The sequence below is a fragment of the Dama dama genome, chromosome 15 (genome assembly GCF_033118175.1).
Source record: "Dama dama isolate Ldn47 chromosome 15, ASM3311817v1, whole genome shotgun sequence".
Taxonomy (NCBI): Eukaryota; Metazoa; Chordata; class Mammalia; order Artiodactyla; family Cervidae; genus Dama; species Dama dama.
In genome coordinates this window covers 82,983,298-83,009,058 of record NC_083695.1, presented here as the reverse complement: position 1 = coordinate 83,009,058, position 25,761 = coordinate 82,983,298, and the positions used below count along the sequence as shown (strand labels likewise).

The 25,761-nt window shown below is 39.1% G+C and overlaps 1 protein-coding gene across 1 annotated transcript in view; it reads left to right on the top strand.

Moving 5' to 3' along the window:
* SHTN1 (shootin 1) overlaps window positions 1-25,761 on the top strand; it is a 103,317-nt gene that overhangs the window by 55,251 nt on the left and 22,305 nt on the right. The window contains exons 9-15 of the mRNA XM_061162740.1: window positions 264-410; window positions 3,210-3,363; window positions 5,147-5,249; window positions 9,697-9,779; window positions 16,529-16,638; window positions 19,913-19,966; window positions 25,304-25,424. Of these exons, the coding sequence (XP_061018723.1) occupies window positions 264-410; window positions 3,210-3,363; window positions 5,147-5,249; window positions 9,697-9,779; window positions 16,529-16,638; window positions 19,913-19,966; window positions 25,304-25,424 (772 nt within the window). The remainder of the gene's footprint in view (window positions 1-263; window positions 411-3,209; window positions 3,364-5,146; window positions 5,250-9,696; window positions 9,780-16,528; window positions 16,639-19,912; window positions 19,967-25,303; window positions 25,425-25,761) is intronic.

Here is a 25,761-nt window from a genome sequence, read left to right as displayed (position 1 = left end):
AATAATAAAATATTAAAAACTGCAGTATAGGACTAAACTACTGTATATATACTGTGCTGAGACAAAGGTAAAGGTTCTAAAGGTTATATAAAAGTTATGAATGAAAACTTATCATAGTACTCATTACTTCTAAAATCATCATGCTACCCTTCAGAAATCGCGTTTACCTTTTTAATGAAAACTCCACCTTTCTTTTTGCTTAAGTTTCCGTTGAGGCTTGTGAGCATGATTGGTATGTACATTTTTATAATTAACTTTTGTAGATGTTTATCGAACAGAACAAGCTAAAGAGACAAAGCCACCTTCTACTACAGAGCTCTGCTCCTGACCGGCAGCTTTTGAACGCATTAGATGAAAATGCAAAACTCGTCCAGCTCCTTGAAAAAGAGAGAATTCAGCATCAACAAAAGGTAACAGATTTTCTTCTGGGTTTTTAATGCACACACATCCTTAAACTGAGAGGAGTTGGTCCAGAAGCTCATAGTTCCTTATTTTGCTTGAGTTACTAAGTCTTTCCTGTGTTTTCACCTTTTAGGAAAAAAACTACCAAATGAACTTATAGTACCCATCTAAAATTTATAGTGCCCTGTTGTAGGCTCTACTGTTGTTGTTGTTTAGTTGCTAAGTCATGTCTGACTCCTTTATGAACTCGTGGACTGTAGACCACCAGGTTCCTTCTGTCCATGGGATGGGATTTCCCAGGCAAGAATACTGGAATGGGTTGCCATTTCCTTCTCTAGGGGATCTTCTGACCCAGGGATCAAACCCACATCTCGTGTGTTGGCAGATGGACTCTTTACCACTGAGCCACTAGTAGGGTTTATAGTGATTTTTAAACCGTCCAAAGGATCAGAAGAAGGGAGGTAGAGAGAGACAACTCAAAAAGAGCTTGGATAATGCAGTTTGGAAATCCATGAGTCAATTGTGTTTTTGGAGAGTGCATATACTAGGAGAGTGTGTTGTGATTGGTCCCAGAGAACTTGTTGGAGGGCATAGGTTTTATTCAAAGAGGAAGGAAAAGTCTGTGTTAGTAGTAATTGTTTGCCTAGAGAAAATTTCTAATTGTGTAAACTTGCACAAATGTATATGTTTAAAGGCTTCCTAAGTGGTTATTTCAATTTGTTTGAGTAGAGTTACTCCAGCTGACACAGCCTGCCTCTGTGTGCTCAGCAGAAAGGATAGTCGTCGTGGTGGGTGAGGAGGAGAGGCGGAGAGGCGGAGAGGAGGAGAGGCAAACAGGTGGAACAAATCCTTTCAAATTAAAGAAACCACTTAAGACAAACTGCATCAATATTCATGCTACTTAGAGTGTCCCTACTTGGTGAGGGAAAGGCTGTTAGCTGCCATTTGCTGGCACCTGTGGAAGTCTCTTTAAGCAACACTGTTGACATTTAGTCCTTGGATGTTCCCGGAGTTTTTACCAAGTTGGCTGTAAGGTAGAGTTAAATTTTTTTTTCTTCAATAAGAAATGTTGGTATATATATATAGGGAAGCTCTAAATGAATACATGGTAATAGTGCTTGGCCCCGGGAAAGTGCCCTGGGGGATAGGATGGAAGGGACATTTTTTTTTTTTGTCCCCATATGCAGGAATTACCTATTCAAATAAAGAGAATGAAAGAATGTTTGTTTCTATTTAGCTTACTACTAGAATTTTCTGATTCGAAAAAAGATCTACTACCTGTTGTTTTAGTTGCTAAGTCATGTCTGACTGTTTGTAACCCCATGAACTGTAGCACGCCAGGCTCCTCTGTCCATGGGATTTCCCAGGCAAGGATACTGGAGTGGGTTTGGGTTGCCATTTCCTTCGGAGGATCTTCCTGACCCCGAGACTGAACCCAAGCCTCCTGCATTGCAGGTGGACTCTACTGCTGAGCCACCCGGGAAGCCCTCTTCTGCATGTAGTTACCTCATTAAATAATGTGTGCCGAGAACCTAGTAAATTATATTGAGGATGGGACTAAATTATTGGGTGTATACCTTGTTGGGGTAGGGTACTGAAGAGTATATATAAGTTATAAATGAAATTAGAGCAATCAATACTTCTAAATATATTTTACTGTACTGTTATTCTGGATAATCTTTCAGGTTTGTGGTTGAAAATATTTCTTACCTGTCTATAAGTTCCCTTGCAAATTCAGCAATCTTTAAAACACAACTGTGTTGTTTTTTATTATTATAATAAGGAAATCTTAAAAATATAGAAAAAGCTAAAGCAGAAAACTAAGATTAATTAAAACTTCCATATTTTGGTGCATATCCAAACTTTATGTAAGTATATAGTTTTATGAATATAGTTTAAATGGGATCATTGCAAGCATATTGTTCTATAACCTGATTTTTTTCCATTGGTAATATATTAATATCTTCCTATGTCCTTGTATAGTGAGGTATGTGATTTTAAATTTTTGCATAGTATTGATATTTCACTTAATGAACACTATAATTTATTAAATCAATAATATTGGTGGACATTGTAGCTTATTTCCAAAATTTCCTTGTTGGAGAGAATGCTCTAATGAATGTATTTGAACACCTGTCTACTTCTCTAAAACAAATTCTAGAAGTAATATTACTGAATCAAAGGGGCTTTCCTTCCTTGTTCTTTTTTTTTATGGTTTTTGTTATTTGTTACCAAATTGTCCCACCAGGACTCTCTTTAATATTACCTGAGTTTTTCTTTTGAAAATGGGCATAGAAGTGTTAATCTGTTTTATTTACTCATATGAATATTGAAAACTGAATTTTCTGGGATGTAAGTCTCTAATAAATTTATATGAATCACGTTACTGGTAATATAAGTATTATCTGTGGTGGTAATGGTGATGGTTTACTTTCTAAGTCATGTCTAACTCTTGGGACTCCATGGACTGTAGCCTGCCAGGTTCCTCTATCTGTGGACTTTCTCAGGCAAGAATTCTAGAGTGGATTGCCATTTCCTTTTCCAGGGAATCTTCCTGACCGAGGGATCGAACCCGTGCCTCCTACATTGGGCAGTCTCCTACATTGTGGGCAGATTCTTTACCAATGAGCCATCAGGGAAGGCCCAGTATTATCTGTGTCCCAGGATTTGTGTGATTTTTTAAAGATGAATTGAAATCTCTTTGCTCTGAAACGCAAAGTAAAAGCGAAATATTTGTTTTTCCCCTTGTTTTCCTTGACAAAGGAAACACTGTTGTCACTGTATAAAAGTCTATTTATAATTTATAGGTCAAAGAACTAGAAGAGCAGCTACAGAACGAAACTCTCCACAAGGAGATTCACAGTCTCAAACAACAACTGGAGCTTCTTGAAGAAGATAAAAAAGAACTGGAACTGAAATATCAGAATTCTGAGGAGAAAGCTAGAAATTTAAAGCATTCTGGTAAAAACATTGAGTAGGCTATTATGTCTTAGTATTAATATGTGACTCTTTCATGGCTGGTACATTTACTGAATGCTCTGAATTCTATAGAAAAATTCCAAGCGTTCTTTTAAATTCTCTCATTTCTGACTATTGCAGTTCAGTAGAATGATCACTGTAATCAGATGATTCACAAATATTTAGACTGACTTTTTGGACTCAGAGCTTTTGTGAGAATCACATACAGAATTAAAAGACAGAGATACAATTAATACAGGAAGACCAAAACTTCAGCATTTCTCAGGGTTTCAGAGATGAGTGTTCATTAAGTACTTATTTTGTTCATTTTAGGGTGTATTTTTAAAAAGTAACTTTTCAGGTTCATACTACCTTCATCTTCGATGTCTATTATACACATGAAATACTGCCTTCAATATCACACCTATCAATAAAATGGGCAACAATACATATATTGAATGGAAAAACCTTTAAAACACCAGGGGATACTTAAATGATGTATTCATTCAGTTCTAGAAGGCTTAATAGGAATGTGTGAGTTAGATTACTACACAGGGATAAATAATAAGTTTCTATTGGAAAGTAAGTAATTTAAGGAGTCAGGTTGTTCCCTTTATAACAGCTTCAATATTCACTTCAGATATTTTTGGTTAATTTTATACTAGAATTTTGAAATCTGTACAGAAGAATCAAGTAGGCTTTTTTTTCCTCTGAAAAATATTCAGTGCTTTCTAATCCACAATGAAAATTTACTTTTTTTTAATTTATCTAAAATTAAGAAGTAGTTCATTCTTTTTGTCTGCTGTGTATATACTCAGCTATACCCAGTGCCCTGGGTTGCTATAAGAAATACAGAAGAAAAGAAACCATGCTTTTTTGTCCATGAGGATCTCATTCCCTTTAGGGAAATAGACACATGTGTATAAAATAACTAGAGAATACTTGGTGTTGGAGAACCTAGCCTGGCCTGCTTATTTAAGTGCTGGCAATAAAAACAAATGGACAGGTCATTGGGGTACAATTAGTCATGGAAAAGAGAATGACTGCATAGAGGGAGAGCTTTTCCTGAGAACAGTACCTGTAGCCCATGAGAGCTCAATTAGAGGCATTCACATCTGTGCTATAAATTTAAATTGAGTTTTCTGGCAGTCAGGAACTGTGTCTTAAATAGCACCTAGCACAGGCTCTTTTCACATTGTTGGAGCTTAGTCAGTACTTGTTTTATTAATGGCTTGAATGAACTGAATGAATAAATTGTATTTCCAGAATGCTCTTCAAAAGAGCAAAAAGTTTCTGAGTTAGACATTTGAGAGTCTGAGTCTGGTTAAAATGATGAACTCTAGGATTTGCAGCTCTGAAGGAGATTAAGTGGAGGAGGAAAGTATGCTATTAAAATTCATTACTAAATGTCATCTTTAAAATTAATTCAATTCTTGGTCTATACACTTTAAAAGTCAAATATTAACAATTTCTTAGTGTTTGGGTGGCATATTCCATTCTTAAATATTTCTTCAGCCTACTCAGTCCTTACTTCCCACCCATCCAGCCATTGTCTTAATTTTTTTTTCCTTTTCCATAGTTTGTACATATAGCAAAAAGATGGTAATTTCTTGGTAATGTATATAAGGTCTCTCTCACTGATGATAAAAAGTTTAAAAGGCTCTGCAGCTTCATACTGGAATTTCTAACTTTGCCCTAGTAAAAGCATGTGATTGTACTCACATGTATATAAGGTGCTAAGTTGCTTATTTCACCTTTTTTTTCTGAATGCTTGCTCTCTGTGCAGTTGATGAACTCCAAAAGCGGGTGAACCAGTCTGAGAATTCAGTGCCTCCACCACCGCCTCCTCCCCCACCGCCTCCTCCCCCTCCTCCCCCCAATCCTATCCGGTAAGCACATCCAGGAAGACCGCTCTGCGTCAAATGTTAGTCCTTGTCCGAGAAACTGAAGTTTGTGTTATTGATATCCTTTTTAAAGAATACTGGCTTAGAATGCATCATTAGACAGGGGTATAAAACGTTTGAAAGATATCAGCAGGTGTTTCAGAGAATTTTCTGAAGCCCAGTGTATCATTCCCTTCTTATAATATATTGTTATTTAGCTGCTAAGTCTTGTCTGACCCTTTGCAACCCCATGGACTGTAGCCCTCTAGGCTCCTCTGTTCATGGAATTTCCCAGGCAAGAAAACTAGAGTAGGTTACCATTTCCTCCTCCAGGGGATCTTCCCAACCCAGGGATCAAACCAGCATCTCCTGCATTGCAGGTGGATTTTTTTTACCACTGAGCCACCAGGGAAGCCCATCTCTTGTAGTATGTTTATGGTCTTAAATACCTGTCAAAGACATCTTGTTGCCTACAGTGTTCTTCTTATAGATATTCCGGTTTCATGTGGATGTTCCAAGCTGAGGAGCTAGACATAAAAAACTTTTTTTGATACTTCAGTTTTAAACTTTCAGTCCTTGTCATTAGGATTTTCTTTTACCCTTTAACCAGAAGATCAAGGAGTTTTGAGCTTCTCCAGAATGTTTTCATGTTTTTCTCTCACTAATTTGAAAAGCTACGGTTTGTTCAGTTATTCAAAAAAATAAAAATACTGAACTAATAAAAACCTTACAGCTCTTATTGTTGTAAACTAGTAATTAAAGTAAAAGTATAATTATTTTTAACTCCTTAACCTCATATTTAAACCTTTAATAATGCTGACTGAGTTACATTCCATAAGAAGAAATTATGTTTAAATTCTTGCAACAGGAAATCACACATCCGGACAAAAATTTGCTTTTTCTGAGCCAAAGGTGACTTGATGATGCCAGGGAGCTTGAGTTAAGCACAAAACACCCCAGGACATCTTCAGTCAAATTCTGCCTTTTTTGTGGTTCTTCAGTCTACCATCCGTGTACATAAGATAACCTACCTGCTGTGTGACAGTTTACCTCCTCATTTTATGATGTTAACCACTTGTGTGTAATTTATTCTTGATCAAATGAAATTTAAAGCTTTGATAGAGTTTTACCTTTCATTAACTCATATGATTTGTTTAATCCGTTCACACAGAGAGGCCATTTATTCGTACTTTGCACCTTTGCGGATCCATCTCAATAGAATGAGTAGCATGGTCCTCCCACACGACCATGAAAATGGAACTCTGCCTTTTAAAAAGATTCTCATTAGTTTTCCTTACTGAGTAGGGTATGACATAATCCACTTTAAGCCATTGAAGTAGTTAAGGCAAAATAATTTTTACACGTGATCGATCTAAGAGTCAATTGAAAGAATTTCAGGTATTTTAAATTCTTTCTCTCCTGGGTCGCTAAAGCTGTAGGAGATAGTCTGAATTTGACATTTAAAACAGGAAATTCATCACTTTGATCTTTTGCTAAGGTCTAGAATTTTGGGTTTGATAAGAAAGGTCACTTGTGTCTGTGGGGAGAGGGAACTATTAAAAACCAATTATTAAAAAAATAAATAAAAATAAAAACCAATTATAATCCTGCTGTTGGCCTTTAAGTTTTAGTCTCTGAAATCTTGAGAGCCCTTCAAATTAAAAGTAAACTAACCTTAATAGAGTATTTTCTCAAAGAGCACCCTACAGTTATACTGAGAAATGAAACTAGAATGCAGAGTATATATGTCTAAAACATGAACTCTTGTAAGGCCCATTACAGAAAATTTTTATTGAATAACATGAATGATTTTTCTTTTAAGATGAATTTAAATAGTATAAGACAAAGACATAATTTCTCAGTAGAAAGAGATTTTCATTTTTTGATAAGGAGTACTTTCTTGTCAAAGAAATATATTTGCATATGTATTGAGTTTCACAAGGTTTTCCAATGTTGTTCCTGAGCTGTTTGTTTTACTGTGGTGTAGGTCCTGGATAGAAGTGAAAGTGGGAAAAAAAGACTAGGGCCTGTGGCCTCTTTCAGGGGCTTTATTGGGCCCCTCCTCCCCCGGTCCCACTTTCTGCTCATTTGACCAGGAGGATGGATGGGAGACAGATAAGAGAGGAAGGAAGCATACCTCGGTCCTTTTGTAGTAGCCAAACGAAAGGACAGGCTCGTGGGGAAAGAGTAGGGTGTGTGAGTGTGGAGGGTTATAGGGTTCTCCAGAGGAACAGAAGCAATGGGGGGATGGCGTACACGTGTACATATACATCGTATACATAGAAAGAGAAGGTAGCCCAAGTAATTGGTTCACGTGACTATGGAGGCTGACCAGTCCCAGGATCTGCAGGATAAATCAGCAAGCTGGAGACCAAGGAGAGCCTGCAGTGTAGTTTCAGTCTGAAGATCGGCAGGCTGGAGACCTGGGAAGGGGAAGTGTTTCAGTTTTCGTGACTTGGAAGGCAAGAGAGAGCAGATGTCCTAGTTTCAACGCAGGAGAATTTTTATCTTACTTAGGGGTGCATGCCAAGTAGCTTCAGTCGTGTCTGTCTCTTTACGACCCTGTGGACCATAGCCCACCAGGCTCCTCTGTCCATGGGATTCTCCAGGCATGAATACTGGAGTGGGTTTCAAGATGCCCTCCTCCAGGGGATCTTCCCGACCCAGGGATCCAACCCACGTCTCTTTCATCTCCTTCATTGGCAGGCGAGTTCTTTACCGCTAGCACCACCTGGGAGTCCCCTTTACTTGGGGGAGGCTCACCCTTTGGTTGTATTCAAGCCTTTGACCAACTGACTGGGGCCCATCCCTCTTTAGGGAGGACATTCCACTTTACTCAGGCTACCAATTTATTTTTTTTAAAGATTTTAACATATATGAACCATGTTTTAGTCTTTATTGAATTTGTTATAATATGGCTTCTGCTCTTGTGTTCTGGTTTTTTGGCCGAGAGGCATGTGGGATCCCACACCCTTGCCTTGGAAGGTGAAGTCTTAATCAGCAGAGCACCAGGGAAGTCCCCAGGCTACCAGTTTAGATGTTAATCTCATCCAGAACCCTCAGAGAAACACCCAGAATACTGTTTGACCATATATCTGAGTGGGCTTCCCCGGTGGCTCAGATGATAAAGACTCTGCCTGCTGTGTAGGAGACCCATCCTCAATTCCTGGGTTGGGAAGATTCCCCTGGAGGAGAACACGGCAACCCGCTCCAGTATTCTTGCCTGGAGAACCCCATGGACAGAGATGCCTGGTGGGCTACAGTCCATGGGGTGACTAAGAGTTGGGCACGATTGAGCGCATGCACACATGTGCACATGCACACACGCGTGCGCACACACACACACACCTCTCTCTGAGTACCCTATGACCCAGTCCAGTTGACTCACAAAATTAACCATCAAAGCGGGTGTGAAGAACACTAGAACAATTTCAAGATGAAAATCTCTGGCAATTTTTGCCAGAGATTTGACTGACTAGTCTCAGATGTCTTGTCCTGGTCTTCTCATCTGTCCTGTGAAACCCACGCTATTTTCTCTTTAGTCTTAGCACCAGCTTGTCAGATAGCTCTTTATAATAGTACAGATGACTTTCCTGTGGACACCACATCAGTCTTCAACTTGTACTTCAGAACATGTAAAGCTCACACTTTCTCTCATCCACTTAGGTGGTTTACAAGGAAGGACATCTATTCTCGTTCACTTACGTAAATATATACAACTGTTCTGAGCAGTACAAATAACTTCTTGCTCTGTAATCTTTTTGTACAGTAATACACATTCCCAAAACTTCCTCTCAGAAGCAGAGGTGGGGTGGTTACTGTGTTTTGAGAGATTAAAGAGTGGCCTCGGACTAGTGACAGGCTCCGCCTCCATGCACCCTACCCTGCTTTGGAATGTTAACAAGTAGATCCTGTATTCTCCTGCCTTTTAGTTGACAGAATGGAAAAAAGTAAATTTTACATTATTTCCTTCCTCCTCTTGAGTCCTTTCCTTTCATTTTCTTAAAGGTTTTTTTTTTTTTTTTTTTTGCCTACGTATATATCCCTAAACTACTTTAAATACTTACCCAGTCTGTTAGCTGTTTCTAAATTTTAAATATGGATACTGAAAGGTTTTCTGTATCTATTTTGCTTTATAGATGTCTCTGCATCATATTAATAATAATGTTAGCAGCCTCCTTCCAGTAATTAGTTTGGTTTTACACAGGAAAGGGATGGGACATCTTTCTGTTTCTTACAGTGATGAAAAATTTAACAATTTATTGAAAGTGTAAGTAGGCTACTTATACTACTGTACCACTATCAAATAGTAGGATACTTAAATGCTAGTTCTATATTCACATACTTAGAGAAGAGTTGGATTTTTGCTGATTATTTGCAACCTGTACCTTCTATTTCTTAGCTCTTAAGGCATCCGCTAATCTCCTGTCAATCTTTTTTCTTTCTCCCGAAGATCCCTCATGTCCATGATCCGGAAGCGATCCCACTCCAGCAGTGGTGGTGCCAAGAAAGAAAAGGCGGCTCAACCAGAAACAAGTAATTCTAACCCACCCCCCTGGGTTCACTTTTTAAGGTGTTGATGATATACAGTTTTTCAGCAAGAGATGTACTTGTTGAGCTCTTTGACTATGAAGAGATTGTTGGGGAGAAATTTGAACTCAACAACTACAAGAATAGTTGTTAAGAAAAAGAACAGCCATTGCCTTCATGTAGCTTACCATCTGGAGCAGATGAACACATGTCACTGTAATGTGAGGGACACTGGAAATGTGTTTTCACTAAGGGATGAGGTACTTTGGGGTGTAATTCCAGATGAGGGATTTGGGAAAAGGCTTTTTACAGTTGGTAGCAAGTGAACTGAGACTTTGTCAAGTATTTACTCTGAACCCTCGAGGGCTGTGTACTGGAGATACAAGATGTAGAGTCACATTTGAGTGAGGGAAGCATGAAGTAGACCAATAATTACCAATTCAGTATATAATTATTTAAATACGTTTTGGAATCAGTACTGTGGAGGACTGACTATTGGTACTGATTTAAGAGGTTATAGAGGTAGACTGCTGGGTGTCAGCAAGTGATGTTTCAGCTGGATCAGTTGTGGATTTAGATGGTCAGGGTATTTAAGGTAAAGTATAATAGATCACACAGAAGGGCAACAATTCAAAGGTCCGGAGTGGGCAAGGAGCTTGGCATATTAGGAAACTGAAGAAAGAAGTTGATATTATTAGAACATGGGTGCAAGAGAAGTCTGCTAGGTAGGCAGGAGCCAGATTCTGGAGGCGGTGATCAAGATTTTGGTACTTACTCTAAGGACAGTAGACGTTTAAGTAGGAGGGTACCATGAGATGCATCTTTTGTGAAACATCACACTGGCTACAGGAGAGAACAGAGAAAAGACTACAGGAGTGACAGCGGGTGAGGGGAGACTCTTGCACTTATTCGGACAAACGTTGATGGGCTGAGATGAGGGTGGTAGCAGAGAGAGAAAGAAATGGATAAATTCAGGAGCTGTTCAGGGAGGTGACATTCACAGTTCTCTGATTCTTTGGAGAGAGAGAAGTTGAGGATAGGGAGAGATGGGAATGGAGAGAGAAGAGCTTTCCTGTTGAGCCAAGGCACCAGGTGGGTAGGTGCCAAGTCAGTGCTCAGAGCCGTGGGTAGTTTGATGTGTGGCCACGTTGAAATCAAAAGCTTGAAATGCTAGGGCCAAGTGTTGGCCCTTTATGCCTGAGAACTGTAGGACCCAAATTAAACTCCGCAATGTTTGCTCAACCCCCGTTACTTACAGAGCCTGGTGGGTTTGCCTGGTTCAGGCCCAGATGAGCGGACACTTCTTGGCTCCCTTTTCCTGCCTCTGGGTCTCCTAGCCCCTCTCCAGCCATCTTCATACCTCTGCAGTGCAGTGTTCTCGGATCCTGGGTCTAACAGAGTTGTCCTTCGTCTTACCACATTTCTCTGCTGCCCTCTGAGCAGAAGAGAATGCGGAGCCCTGTGGTCTGCTTAAGGATGGTTTCTGCCTTTACTGTGTAGCCTCATTTCTCACAGGGCTTTCTGGGTGGCTCAGGTGGTAAGGAATCCACCTGCAGTGCAGGAGACCCAGTTCTGATCCCTGGGTCAGGAAGATCCTCTGGTGAAGGGAGTGGCTACCCACTCCAGTGTTCCTGCCTGGAGAATCCCATGGACCGAGGATTCTGGCGGGCTATAGTCCATGGGGTCGCAAAGAGTTGCACGTGCCTGAATGAGCAACACTTTCACTCCCATTTCTTATTACATGTACTTTACCATGTGACTGGCCCTTGCCTATAAGTTCCCCGTGCATTCGTTCCTGTCTTTCCTCATCCCACAATTGTCCTCCTGCCCTCCCTCTACCAAGCTGCTGTCCTAATTCCATGTCTCCCATCAGATTCCAGGCATATTGTTTTGGTGGGTTCCTTGGCCCTTCCTCCTTTTCTCTTATTTATTAGTATTAATAATCCAGAATGAATTGCCCCATTACTGTGTGTTGCTATAGCAGTTGGCTTCAAATTTTGTTCCCATAAGGATTTAATGTCCCACTCCAAGACTCTGCTCCAGGTGTTGGAATTATTTCTACATCTCTCCCCCTGAGCAGATTGCAGACTGTTTGAAGGTTCACTCCTCTCTGCAGCCATCCGCAGCTTTCATGCATATTGATTGAATCAAAGTTCAGACTTAGTCTTTTCTTCTTAGCAAGCACCTTGCAGCACCATTACAGACAAAAGCTGTTTGATTGTATCTGTGTGGACTGACTTTTTTGGTTTGCCTCCTGCAGCCAATTGTAATGCCTCTAAAAGGTAAATTCTGCTTTGCCAGGGCATTGCAGGATTTAGAAGTCCTGGTTTCTGTGATCTGCAGGGCAGCCCTGCTCTTGGATTACTGATTACTGACTGTAAGTCTTCCCTGACACTTGTAATTAAGATTAAAATTTTGTTTGTTTCAATCTCATTTTGGGAAAACTGGTTAAGTCTTACAGGGTCAGGAAAGCAGTCAGAATAAAATAAATTCCCCATCTCAATAAATTGAGTATTAGCTTATCAAATTAGCAGATCAAACCAGTCAATCGTAAAGGAAATCAGTTCTGAATATTCATTGGAAGGACTGATGCTGAAGCTGAAGCTTTAATAATTTGGCCACCTGATGTGAAGAACTGACTCATTAGAAAAGACCCTGATGCTGGGAAAGATTGAAGGCAGGAGGAGAAGGGGACGACAGAGGAGGAGATGGTTGAATGACATCCCCAACTTGATGGACATGAGTTTGAGCAAGCTCCGGGAGCTGTTGATGGACAGGGAAGCCTGGCGTGCTGCAGTCCATGGGGTCACCAAGAGTCGGACATGACGGAGTGACTGAACTGAACTGATGAACCTCAGCAGCATCCTTAAATTGAAAATAAAAGTGTTCTGAAACTTATTAACTCCGAGTATTAGAAACCATGCAGTTTTCCTAAAGCAAATGATATTTCATTTACAATTCATGAAATATGGCAGCATTTTCTCCCTCATCCTTGAGCTATTGACTTGTTACTTAGGGAATCTAAGTAGTTACTGACATCTAAGGCATTGCTCAGGAGACTTTTAGACTGGAGCCATCCTAAAATCATACTGCCTTAATGATAGGTACCATATCCATACTTTGTCTGGCAAGGTGGTTGTCTATAGCATCTTGTTAATCATTTGCACTAAAAATTGTCATTGAATGGACAGTGAGTAAATGCATGATGAATGGACGTAGAGCGTCACACACTGGGGTCAGCTGAGACACTTTGGAGTTTGCACTTATGACGTAGGAACCAGGCCTGCTGTCACAGTGTTTTCCTGCATTAGCATCATATTATGGCTCTTACTGTTCAGTTGGTCTGCTTTTCAGTTTTGCAGTGGAGAAGCGTTTCTTGCTAGGTTATGACTCTTCAAAAGCTTGATTGTAGGGAAGGCCTTTGAAATATTTTAGAAGTAGTCGTAAGATCTCAATACAAGAAAGCATTACATCCTTTGCAGTTAGTAACTCTAATTTTGATGAGTGCATTTATTGAATAGCTTCTGAGATTTGAGAGGTATGCTTGCTCTTTATCGTATTTGATATTTAGGTCACTTAATTTGTTGATATTGTCTTACCTCAGTTTGCTAATCTGTAGAATGGGACTAATAGTTCCTATTTCATGGGATTGTTCTGAGAATTACGAGTCTCACCACAGGTAAAGTATTTAGAGTAGTGCCCAGACATAGAAAATACGCAAAATGTTCAGTAGAAAAATACAGACATGGTACCAACCACCGTGAAGGGCAGAAGTCCTCATTTGGCAGACTCTTGTGATCATTGTCATTAAGGAAATGTTCTTAACTTTATGATCTTAGATCAAATCCAAACTTATTCAACCATGACGTGTTCTTTAGAAATGTTGTACCTCATGATGACATAAGTTTTTTAAATGCCTTTAAAAAATGTTACCGAAAAAAAAAAAAAATGTTATCGAAAGTGAAAAGTAAACCGGTGAAATTTAGAAATTCATTTTCGTTTCCTCTAGGTAGTAACAAAAGGTTTTACTGAGCAATAATGTAGTGGTTTTGTCTGTGAGTCTTTTTTTTTTTTTTTTTTTGAAGAGCTAACTTATTTTTCAAGTGGGTCTTAAAATTTAAGCCTCAATTAATTACATGTAGCTTTCTGATCCAAGACTGACCTTGAAGCACTAACTCAAAGAACATTTGATTTTATTTTCCTGTGGCAGTTCAATAACATTACACCCCTTGTCTTCGTTGGTCCCTTTTCTTTAATCTCCAGTAGCCTGCATATTTCTATTGTCCCCCTGATTACATGCTTTTGTGAGACAATTACCAACTGCGTGATTGCAGAAAAGAATTACAAAACATACCATGAGCTCTCTGTAGGTGATTCTTGCAGATTTATTAGAACTGCTTAATAGTTCAGAAGTTCGTGTAGATTGCTTTTTGCTAGTTCAGAAACAGGGTTGGTGAGAGAGAGAGCTTGTGTAGCTAACCAAGCCTCGTATTGTGCCTGAGTAGGGAATCTGGTCAGAGTGATTTCTTTTCCTTAAGACCAATTAAGCCTTTACATTTGAAAAAGCCTGAGACATTAAAGCCTGGTTTATCATCTGTACACAATGCAGATAGTGGCACTTCTCTGAATTATCACTATGATTCTGGCAAGCAAAAATAAGAAACTACTTTAAATTCCTGCTATGTTAGATGCTGCAGCAGATCTGAATGGTGTTGACCATAATTCTCCATCTGTCTGCCTTAATTAGTTTTTGTATGGTGCATTTAATTGGGTTTCAATCATTCCTTACAGAGTGCTAATCTGTTTGTAGGCGGTGTTCCCGTTGCCGTGCGGCTCTTCCCAAGTCTTACTCAAAATGGCAGCCTTTCTGAATATCAAATATTTTCTGAAGATTTTTTTTTTAATTCCCAGGAATAAATTCCATACCCTCACCAGGTGCTTGAATGACAGATATGGGTCTTACTTCCTCTCATTCTGAAAAGGGTCGGCAAAAGCACTGTGTGGTGTGCAGTAGGTATTAAATATTGAATGAGTGAGTTGGTGAATGAGTGAGTGAGTGAATGAATTTCTGTTCATGGTAATTTTCTTGTCTGTCCTCTTGTTGATGTTCGTGAGCAGAGGTGGCCCTAGAATATACTGCCTGAGGGCGCGTCGTTGATCCTTCTACAGTTTTGTCATCCATCTGTTGGTGGGTGCGTTCTCACTTTGGTGCCATGAATCCCATGTTGTCTGGCAAGAGATACTTTTTTTAACTTCTAGAACTGTAAAATGCTGCTTGGATACTGAGAAATTTGAATTCCCAGCTTTTCAGTGGCTTATGAGGGTGCACAAAAACTATTTGAAATCAGGACTGTGTGAGAAAACCTAGGTCATGGTGGTGGATGTAGCAGTGATCCAATCACTGTGATGTTGCAGAGTGGAGGATGGTGGATCCTTCTGCATTCCCTGTGTCGATCCCACTCCCTCTCCCCCAGCATGCATGAGAGGAGCAGCTTCTCTGAGTTAGAGTCAAGTCTGCCGTGTAGCAGTAAAAGAAGCCATGGTTTAGGCCTCCTTGGCGCAAAGCCTGACACCACTGTGAATTAGCTGAGGGATTTATAAGTAATTGTGATTGCCTACATCTAGAAGCCATCTTTTTGAGGTTTAATTATTTCTGCTCAAATAATAAAACTATGGATAGCCATTTGAAGCCTGAACTTTTAGCAGGTCAGTCAATAGGTAGGTACTTGCTGAGTGTCCAACATATGACTGCCCCACAGTGTGGAGTCCATTAAAGTTGCTAATCGGAGGGTCTTTGTGAGATATTTAAACTTAAACGTAGTGGATGCAATGATTTAGCTGGAGATAAATACAAAATCTAGGGCTGCGTAAATAGTGATAAATGTTCCAAAATGATTCAGTGATTTTGATCAAGCTGTCCTGCAAGAGACAAATTTCACTATTCTGACCAACAAGTCTTAGTTCATCTCAGTTGTATACATCTATTTGATACATTTTTCCACAGTTTTATTGTTTTTCCAGCAAAAGAGTGTAAAGATTAAACTATAGACCTTGAATTATTTTTATCAAGTTTGATTACTTAATTGTAGTCATTTTTGTATGTATGTTTTCTTTCGACATTGACAGTTTTAAAAGACTTGAAAAAGGTTTGCTTAAGTGTTTCCTTCCCATGTGATTCTTAAACAAAAGATGACAATTTAAAAATAGATTTTATTTATGTGCTGCTAGTCTTCTGACTGTGGATTTCTTCCAACAGGTAAAAAGATCTCTTTGATCTTTTATTTTCTAATGGGCTTTTCGATGATTATTCCTGCTTTGGGCTAATTTCTTTTACATAGGTTATACTACAAATTACAAAAACATCTCTGAGGCAAAGGTGAATGATTATTTGGAGTTAGGTACAAAATTGGATTTTTGAGGACCTGGAGAGATCCAGGTCTTTTATTATGTTGACAAACGGAACAAAATCTATTTTGTTTAATGTAGATGAGCCAATATTGATTTCCAGGCTAAAAATTAGACCTTAAGTTTTATAACTCTTATTTCTCAAAGCAAACCTCTTATTAAAAGGTTTTTTATTGAAAAAATACTGCTACCTGGGAGCTGTTAACCTTAGTAAATTATTGGTGTTTTGTGACTCTCTCTGAAAAATGACTGTGGTTAATTACATAGTGCAATCTTTCCAAGTCACCAGAAGTAGGAAGTAATTGTTTTCTTGTAACATAAGATGATTTACGTGTGTGTGTTTTGAATAGCTGAAGAAGTCACAGACCTGAAGCGGCAAGCAGTTGAAGAGATGATGGACAGAATTAAAAAGGGAGTTCATCTCAGGCCGGTTAATCAGACAGCTAGGCCCAATGCAAAGGTATGGAATGACTAGATGCTTTTCCCCCTTGATGTTTCTTTTTTCAAATGTAAAATTTGATGAAAGCTACATTAGAATTGACTGTCAAATCTGAGGTTAAGGACAACGTGTCATAAAAACCTTTGCTTCCATGAAAGCACGTTTCAGGAAGACTCTTTGACTCATGGTAAACCTCAGACACTCCAGGAAGTATAGGTTTGGCCAGAAAGTTTGTTTGGGTTTCCTATAAGCTCTCACGGGAAACCCGGATGAACTTTTGGCCGGCCCCAAAGTCCTGTGATTGGGTGCCGTCTACTTGAGAGAGACAGTATAATTCAACAAACATTTATTGAGTATCTGCTATGTGCCAAGTACTATCTTAGGCCCTGGGAATAAAGCAGTGAACAAGAGACAAAGATTCTTGCCTTCCTGGGGCTTCTTTTCCATGTGTCGAGGATAATCATACCAGAACAAACCTTAGGCAGCTTTTGAAAAATAGTGAGGTTTATATGATTAACCTCATTAATTTCACAAACCCACTCCAGGTCACTTCAAGGAGAAACTCGTTATATATCTATATCTTCTAAACTAGACCACAGAGAGCTCCAGGACTGTGGAAGCACCCAGCCTCTGATTCAGAACTTTTCCCTTCCCCTGTATGTCTGTCCTACTTAAATAGATCCAATCATAGAGCTTTTGACATTTTTCTTGAAACATGTTTTTTTCTTTCCTCAACCAAATAAGGTATTAGCAAATTTCTCTTTCCTCTTCCTCTTCTTTTAAACTGAACTTTATGGTTCTTTCTCACTCTCAAGGATGCCCCCTCTTCAGCTGCTTTGGTGTTCTCACGTGTCATGACTGTTCATTAGAAATTCTGCTGGGCTTATAAAGTTGCCTCTTTGTCACCGGCAGACAAGATCGCTGGGCAGGGCAGAAATAGCCATGGTGTGGGCGGTCCACAGAGAGGGGGCTGAGCAGAGGGAATGAATATTTTGTTCCAAGAGAGGATTTACATCTAGTGCAGCTTCAGCCAGCTATGGGGAATAATTCAGTCCTATGCTAGTGCTCTGAAAGCAGACAGAATGTGCATCTTGACGAGAAGCTGAGTGTGTGAACACGCAGTGCCAGTGTCTAGTGAGTGAAGGGCACTGTTGTTGGAGTTGGGTACTTGCATGTGGTCACCCAGCTTCCCAGGCTTCTTCTCCATAGAATACCATCTGTGACTCTCACAGTTGTCATCAAGGTCAAGTGGAATAAAATGTGAAAACACTTTAAAATGCAGGGTCTAAGTAGAACCTTAGAAAGAGAATACATTTTTATGGCTTTCATGTCACAACTATTTGGGAAAGAATAGCAAAACCAAATTATTACTAGAGGAAAAATGCAGTGTCATAAAAGAAACAAAATTAGTTTAGAAAGAAAAATGTTGAAAACTTCTTAAACCGTAAGCAATCAGTGTTCTGTGTGTACTTTCATTTTCAGAATATCACTGTGTCCTTTTTCTTTCATGCCGTGGCTCTTTCAGCAGTTACACATTATTTAATGTCAATTCAAAACCTGGAAAACACCTGAACAAGGATCAATGGACAACTGTTGTTTTTTTTTTCCTGCTGGTAATCATTAAACTATGTAGATATAGTGCTGAATGACCTGGTCAGTAACCTTTAAAACAAATGGTCACCGCATGCTGCAGTCCACACTTCTTGCCCCAGTACCATCAGCGCTTTCCTGATATGTCACCAGTTGTGCGAGTATGCAGTCCAAGCTTGAAAAAGCTTGTGCAGTCAGAGGGCAACTTGAGTGGCATAGCAGCACCTTTGAGTAAGCCTGTAGCCAGGGCCTTTGTTCCAAAGTCGTAACTTCTCACCAAACAGCTTACCTGCAAAAGTCAGGCCTGCCTTGAAGGTACTCATTTAACTGCATATTACTGAATTCCTTGATGCTCTTGGTGGTGCTGGTGTGGTTAAAATTAGTGTGTTAGAACTTTTGACTGGCACCGATGGCATGTATATATCACAGAAAACTGAGGCTCTGGAAATCAGATGCCTTAGTCTAATTTGTACATGAGCAGCAAACCTCTCTCTCTCTCTCTTTTTCTGACTGTACAATTAAAAAAAAATCGGAATAGGATCTTATTCTTTTATTACCTTTTGAGAGGAAAGGATCATAGGTTGCAATGAATCACCTCCCATTTCTTGATGCAAGATTAGCCTGGCCTCTTTTCTAAGAATGAGAGGCCTGAGGCATTCCTTTCACTGTGACTTGCAGGTTTTCTCTTTACCTCTATCCTTTGTGAAAGGAAGTGGTATAAGGAAAACCAGAGATTTCTTTTTCTTTTTTTACAGTTGTCTTTTCATTGAGGGCCTCATGCCAAATTTTCCTTCTCTTAAATCAGTTGGGGGGTCCACAGAAACTGTTAGGTATGGTGGGGCAGGCAAGTGTTACCCAGAACTTCATTTCAAATGATTTTATTCATGGTGTCGCCAGATGAGAGCTGGACTTGTCATCAAGACACCGGCCTCAAATACAGAATTCCTCATAAATAAGATGAAGTGGGGACTTCCCTGGTGGTCTGTGGCTAAGACTCCACACGCCCAATGCAGGGGGCCTGGGTTCGATCCCTGGTCAGGGAACGAGATCCCACATGCTACGCTAAGACCTGGCACAGCCAAATAAATAAATAAATATTTTTTAAAAAAAAGATGAAGTGCTTGGACTACACACCCTCTGAGGTCTTTTACTGCCTTGAAAGCCAGTGGTGCTAACGTTCTCCTATAATGCGGGTTCTTTGCTGATCCCTGTTATGAAATTCATGAGATGAGACCTCCCAGGCCTCTGTGAGCTGGCCTTCGCCCGGAACTGATGGAGCTGAGAGAGGTTTTCTGCTCTGTCGCTTGCTTTCTGCTCTGCATTGCTACTTTCCTGGTCCTCACTTGCTGGCTCAAGTCCAGCAATGAGAGTGGAGAAAAGTTTGTTGTAAAATGTTCTAAATTATTTGGAATTAAATATTTGAAATTTAATCTTTTCTACATACGATAATAGCAAGAAGTAACAAAACATGTAGACGAATAGTGGCTCGAATCCTTTTGCTTTGACTAGCACCTCTAATTTTCTGTTTAACTGCCCCCATCTGAGCACTAACATGTCTAATTTTTTTTCCTGTTAGACATCGACCTAATTATTAAAACACATAGTCAATATAATATAAGTTACCAACACTTTGCCATGTAAAAATCTTTGTTTGGTATTTTAAAACCGAATTACTCAGTTGTTTTTCTTCTTTTTAAAATTGTAGCCAGAATCTGCAAAAGGCTCTGAAAGTGCAGTGAATGAACTAAAAGGAATGCTGGTAAGAATAGATCTCAGTTTATTACTTAGTTAATGGGAAAATGGAAGAATATTTTTAAATTCTACTTTGATGATTTTATATATTTTGATATATATATATTTGATATATATTTATATATTTTAATATATTTTTGTTCCATTTACAATAAGCCTCATTATTTGTGATAGTTTACTCGATTGTGCTGTGGACTCCTGCATTGGTTGTGTTAATAATATGTCAGTACTCTGCTGTTTCTATTCTAAAAGAATGGGTACACTTCCCCCCAAATCATTGTCTCCTGTTCTTGTCCTCCAATCCTTGCATTGCAGCATGAAGATAAAGTGTCTGGCCAGATGTGAGAATCAGCACATGCTTGTTGATACCAGAAATATAGTATATATATTATACATATAGTAGATAGATATAAATATAGTAGATAATCTTATAAGTAAATCTCTATATAGATGACAGTAGATTTATTTATAAGTAAATCTACAATAAATATAGTAGATAATAACAGTATATTGAATAGTAGTATCTCATATGAGTGTTGCTTAACTTTGGAGAATGAAAGCAGAATTCTTGGCACCTAAATATAAATCTGAGCTTCTACCCAAATGTGTTAGCATCAGAGTCACAGTCTGCTTTCCTCACAGTTTAAAAAAAGTCATTTGATCGTAAATTGGAGAATAAAATAAAAGTTCCTTTCTTTATGTTACTAATTTCATTTTCTGAAAGTAATTCACATCCATTGGAGAACATGCTTAATGCCCATCTCTAGTCATATTTCTTCTTTCCAAAGTCTGAGCTTTTGCCAACAGAATAAATGAATACTGTCCTGTCCAACAGTTTCTGTCAGAGACAAACGCCTCACTTAGAAAATGTTTCAGATGCTAAGAGCTCTATTCTCAGATCCTGTTACAGTCTCAATACCAGTTATTATGCACAGTAAGTCAACAAACATGGGGGCGGAGGTACAGAGCTAATATTCCCATGTTTGTTGTTACTGCGCTAATTATGCATTGCATGCAGACATCCACATAATTGTGGTAAACAAAATTATTTTCATCAAGCATGAAACAGTGACTTAACTCAGAATGGCTTAATTAGTTTGCTGTAGTTTTTAGGTGAGTGGAATTAGTACTTATGAGAGGTATGCAATACTGGCTAACAGTGGTGGCCTCCCTACAGAATAAAGTATTAAAATCATTGAAAAAAATAGGTGGTTATTGTCTAATGGTTTCTTTGGGGAGAAAATTTTGTTATCCAGTGTTCTGGTAAGGAAGATGCCCTGTGACAGTCTTCTTTGTTGTCTCTACATTATACTGTTAATTCTTGTTCGTAAAGATGCCCTCAGGGTATTCTGAGGTTCTACGGTTATAGTTCTGATCCTCAATGAAAAGGTAAACTGCACTCAGTTTGTTGTTAAAATTAGGTTTAAAAAATCAGTCATCAACATGAGACACATGTGATATTTGATTACCCAAGCTATCCCACTTCCTGATAATGCTGGATGGTAGCAAGTTTACTGAATCACAGCATTGCTTTTAAAGGTCATGTTCACTAGACACTCATACTCAGTATAGTTTTGTGCCACTTCAAGGAGAGAAATTCATGAACAGGTTTTTGTAGAATAATTTGCAAATTATAAAAACTGTTAAAACGTCTTTCTTTTCTGTAGAAAAGAAACCCTAACCCTAACCCCATCCTCTTTTGCCCTGGGTATATCATTAGATTTCCCTTCCTTACGTGGGATTAATGTGAATCACTGACAGCTGTTATTCTTTTCCTTACATTTTTAAGAAGTGGAACTCAAGATGCCCTCCCCTAGTTTCCTCTGCCCAAATGGCAGCTTTGCACTACCACTACAGAAGTTGCCTTTGAGGGCTGATGGATCACTTGGAGTTCCTAGTCACCTTGAGCCAAGACACCATACAACTTCTTTTAGGACAGAAACGAAGCAACGCCCCCCCCCCCCCCCCCCATTAGATGGGGCTCTGTTGGTGCTTCCTGCTGGAGTTCAGACTATTAGGAGTTAGTACCAAGCAAAGCACATGCCACCAACCTCACAGTCATGGCCTTTGAGAAACAAACATGAAAAGAACAGGAAAAGTCTGCCGATTGTGTACTGAAGTGGGGTATGAGCACTGGTACCAAGAGATACCAAGAAGCACTGGGTTCAGTTCTGTTCCTGAACAGAAGCCAGGAATGAGCTCGGTGTACAGGTGTTTTTGCTGAAATGAAAGTGACCTGAGTTGTAAGCCTACCGCTGAAACTTAGCACATGGGTAGAAAACACATCTCGTGTTTTGGGGAGTTGGAAAACCTCACTCTTTCGTACACTTTTCAGGTCAACTTTTAAAAGTCTCAGTGTTGACTGAACTTACTTTTCCAAGTCTATTTGCACTTAATTTTTAAAGTTGTGTAGTCTGTGGATAGAAATGTACACAGTTCACTTCTCATAGCCACACAAGGGTTTTGGAAATCTCTGGAGACACCCCAGCCATTTAAAAGACACTCTTAAGTGAAGATGATGATTTCCAAAGAATGAATCAGTAGAAATTAATCTGAAAGTCTCAAGTTCAGTTGCCTCTAAATCAAAGAGACAAAACCAGCTTTTTAAAAATTCTCTTTTAGGTCTTTTTGAACGTTTTGAGTTTTTGTCAAATTACTCCCTGACAATTAGATTTGTCAGTTTTATGAACACTTAACTAACATGAAGATTAACAATTTATTGACCAGAGACGTTTCAGTATTCACTTACATAACAAATCACTGGCCACTGGCATTAATTTTTGCAAAATCTCCCGGTCAGTAATATGTTAAAACTGGTAAATGATGAAAGTGGCTTGAAGTAGAAACAGAGTACTGTTCTAGAAATTAGAAAAGCCAAGTTCAAGGTTCAGCCCTATTACCCACTTATTGTGGGACTTGGCCCCAAACTCCTAGGGATTCTCTTCTCTGTGAAGTGAAGGAATTGTATGTACCACATGGTAATTTCTGATTCTCTAATTTTATGATTATAATATAAATAGATAATTAAGACAATCTCAGTACTTTATTAGCTGAGCTCCTGGGTCATGTCGGTTGAGATCAGTGCAGAAACCTTTCCTCCAGAATTGCCTCCATATTTAAAGTTTGCTCAGATACTAACTGAATCAATCATCTCAGTCAGTGAATGGAGAAAGAAGTTGGGGATTCAGGGATTAGAACTTGGAAAATGGATTCCTTCAAGTATCTGGTGTGATGAGAGGGTAGCTCGCCACAGTCAGGAGTTTGGGGAAATAATGCTTTTATCCAAACAAAAATAGAGAATATTGTAAAAGATAAATTCTTCAATAAAAGATGTCCCTGGATGGTGTATGGGTATGTATGTGTACATACACATATACACAAACACATAACTTTTTCTTGAATTAACTCCAGCCATTAGAAATAGCATGCAGAATATGCTTGGTATTCAAATAATTTGAATATCAAATTGGATATCACTCATAGTTTTATGAGTGATTTTAATAGTAATGGCCATGAGTTTTTCTGTTTACAAATGGTACAACTTTTTAAGAATCATCAGCACAAATGATTTGGGAATATTTTTTCTAATACATTAAAAAAATTTTATCTAAGTTGGTTTTAGTTCTGTTTTCATTACCTTATCAGTGTCAATCCTGCCTTACTGTATAACTCTTTGATGAGTGGGTATAGATTCTCATTAACTGTTAAATAAATAAAACTATCTGATTTTTAAAAATTATAAAATAATTATAGTGTTACATGTAATATGACTTTCCTTTAATGTATTTTATGAATTTTTGCAATAAATCAAGAGGAGAAAGAGGTTCTTCCAGAGGGAAAATGTTGGATACCTGATTAAAATGTGAGCCTTATGTATTTTACACATCAGTTTTGGTTAGCTAGCTAACAGCAGAAGACTATTATCTCCTAATCTTATCAGTCAGTTTTCTGACAACAGACTGCTTTTCTGTAACTTTGTGCTGTTAGGTGGAGAAGAACACCTTTGTAAACAAAACAGCATAGTAAATAACCTATATCATGTGAGATTTGCAACTACCTAATTTTACAAGCTACTTTTTTTGTTTTATAGGCTAAAGAAGAAATATGAGTTACCATTTTAGTCAGTAGGATTCTTAGAATCCTTCAGGAAGTTGGCAGGGGGCAGGGAGCAGGATTAAGGCAAACCCACAGTGAGCTGAGATGACAAAGGCTGGCCTGTTTGTTAGCCTTGGTGGACAAAGGCTGCCTTCCAACTCTGCCATGAAGTCTGGCAAGTTATACCTGACTTGAGGTTCTGATTTTCTCTGATCAGAAGATTGTGGTTCAACTGGGTTTTTTTTTTTTTTAATCCCTGCTCCCCCACAAGCCTGTGGCACAGCTGAGGAGGGCTATTTCGAAGAAATAGTGGGCATTTCTTAGAAAAGAAAATGAACCACTTGTAATGGTGGGATGCTGAATCCTTACCCCTTAAATCTGAGAAGAAGCGCATCACCCAGTGTTCTGTACAAACACTTGATCAGTCATGGAGCCAGGAAACCATAGCTCTCCCTCCTTAATGTACTTCCCGGAGGAGCCAGGCCAGGAAGCACTCCCTGGGTCTCTCTCAGGCCTCTTGAAAGTCAGCACTGCTTTCAGCAGGAGCCCAGCGTCTCTTGTTTTTCCTGCAGCGTCTTCTGGGTCCTAACTAATACAGTCCCTGCCTCCTCCGTTCAGCAGTGTGGGATGGCGGTGCCGGCCCTTCCTTGCCTCCCTGTGTGGTTATAACCCTTCCTCTTTCACAATGAAGTCGAGGTGTGTTCAGTACAGCGCTTCTTTGGGTAAGCCACGGGAGAGCACTCTGTGCCTCCTTTGGCAGCGCGACACCATTACCGCCAGGTGCAGCCAGGCTCATTCTCTCTGAAGAATCAGCCACATATTTCAGTGCCGCAAGGACATGGGTTCAGTAACTCGTGGCTGCCATATCAAGATAACCTTCTCAGGTGAGTTCAGTATATCCGTTCTCTTCTCCACGTGGTTGATCAACACACATCAGAATCTTAGTCATCAATGTGCAAGTACCTTCCCACCGCTGAATGTCATACAGCTAGTCCATCGAGAGGTGTTCTTGTGCCGTTCTTTTGCTACGAAAGCTCGACATCTTACATCATCAGTAGCGTCTTCTTAAATGATCCAACACTATGTGTTGTTAAAGATGTGTACATTAAAAATACGTATAGAGCAAATTCATTTTTAGTTCCTAATTCCATTCAAATTCTGGTAATGTTTTGGTGGTTTGACTTTTATATTCTTTTGTGTATTGTATTAAGACATTAACCTTTTTGTTTTTGTTTTGTTTTCACTTTAGGGGACACTTAACACATCCACTAGTTCAAGAAGCTTAAAATCCCTTCACACTGAAAACAGTGAAACTGAGTTAGAAAGGATTTTGCGCCGCAGAAAGTTGACAACAGAAGCAGATAGCAGTAGTAAGCTGATTTGAATTCTCCGCAGTTCTACTCTTCCTCTCTTAAGCATCTTCCTTTCAGTCTCTTTTTTAACAGAAAATGATCTTTCTAAAATTATTAATAAACTTTTTTTGATGTGAATGAGAAGTATTGGATGGGCAAAGGTACTTAGGGATATCTCATAAAAGCTCTTATGTATTTTTATTTAGTGGCATGTTTGTTTAGTTATTTGTAGGGAATCAGGGTCTTATGGATCTGCCTTGCTGAATGCAGGATGTCCTGTGGTTAAAAACATTCAGGAAGGGCTTTGGTAACAATGTTGAGGGAAGGCTCCCTAACCAGAGGGCATGAGTTTAAT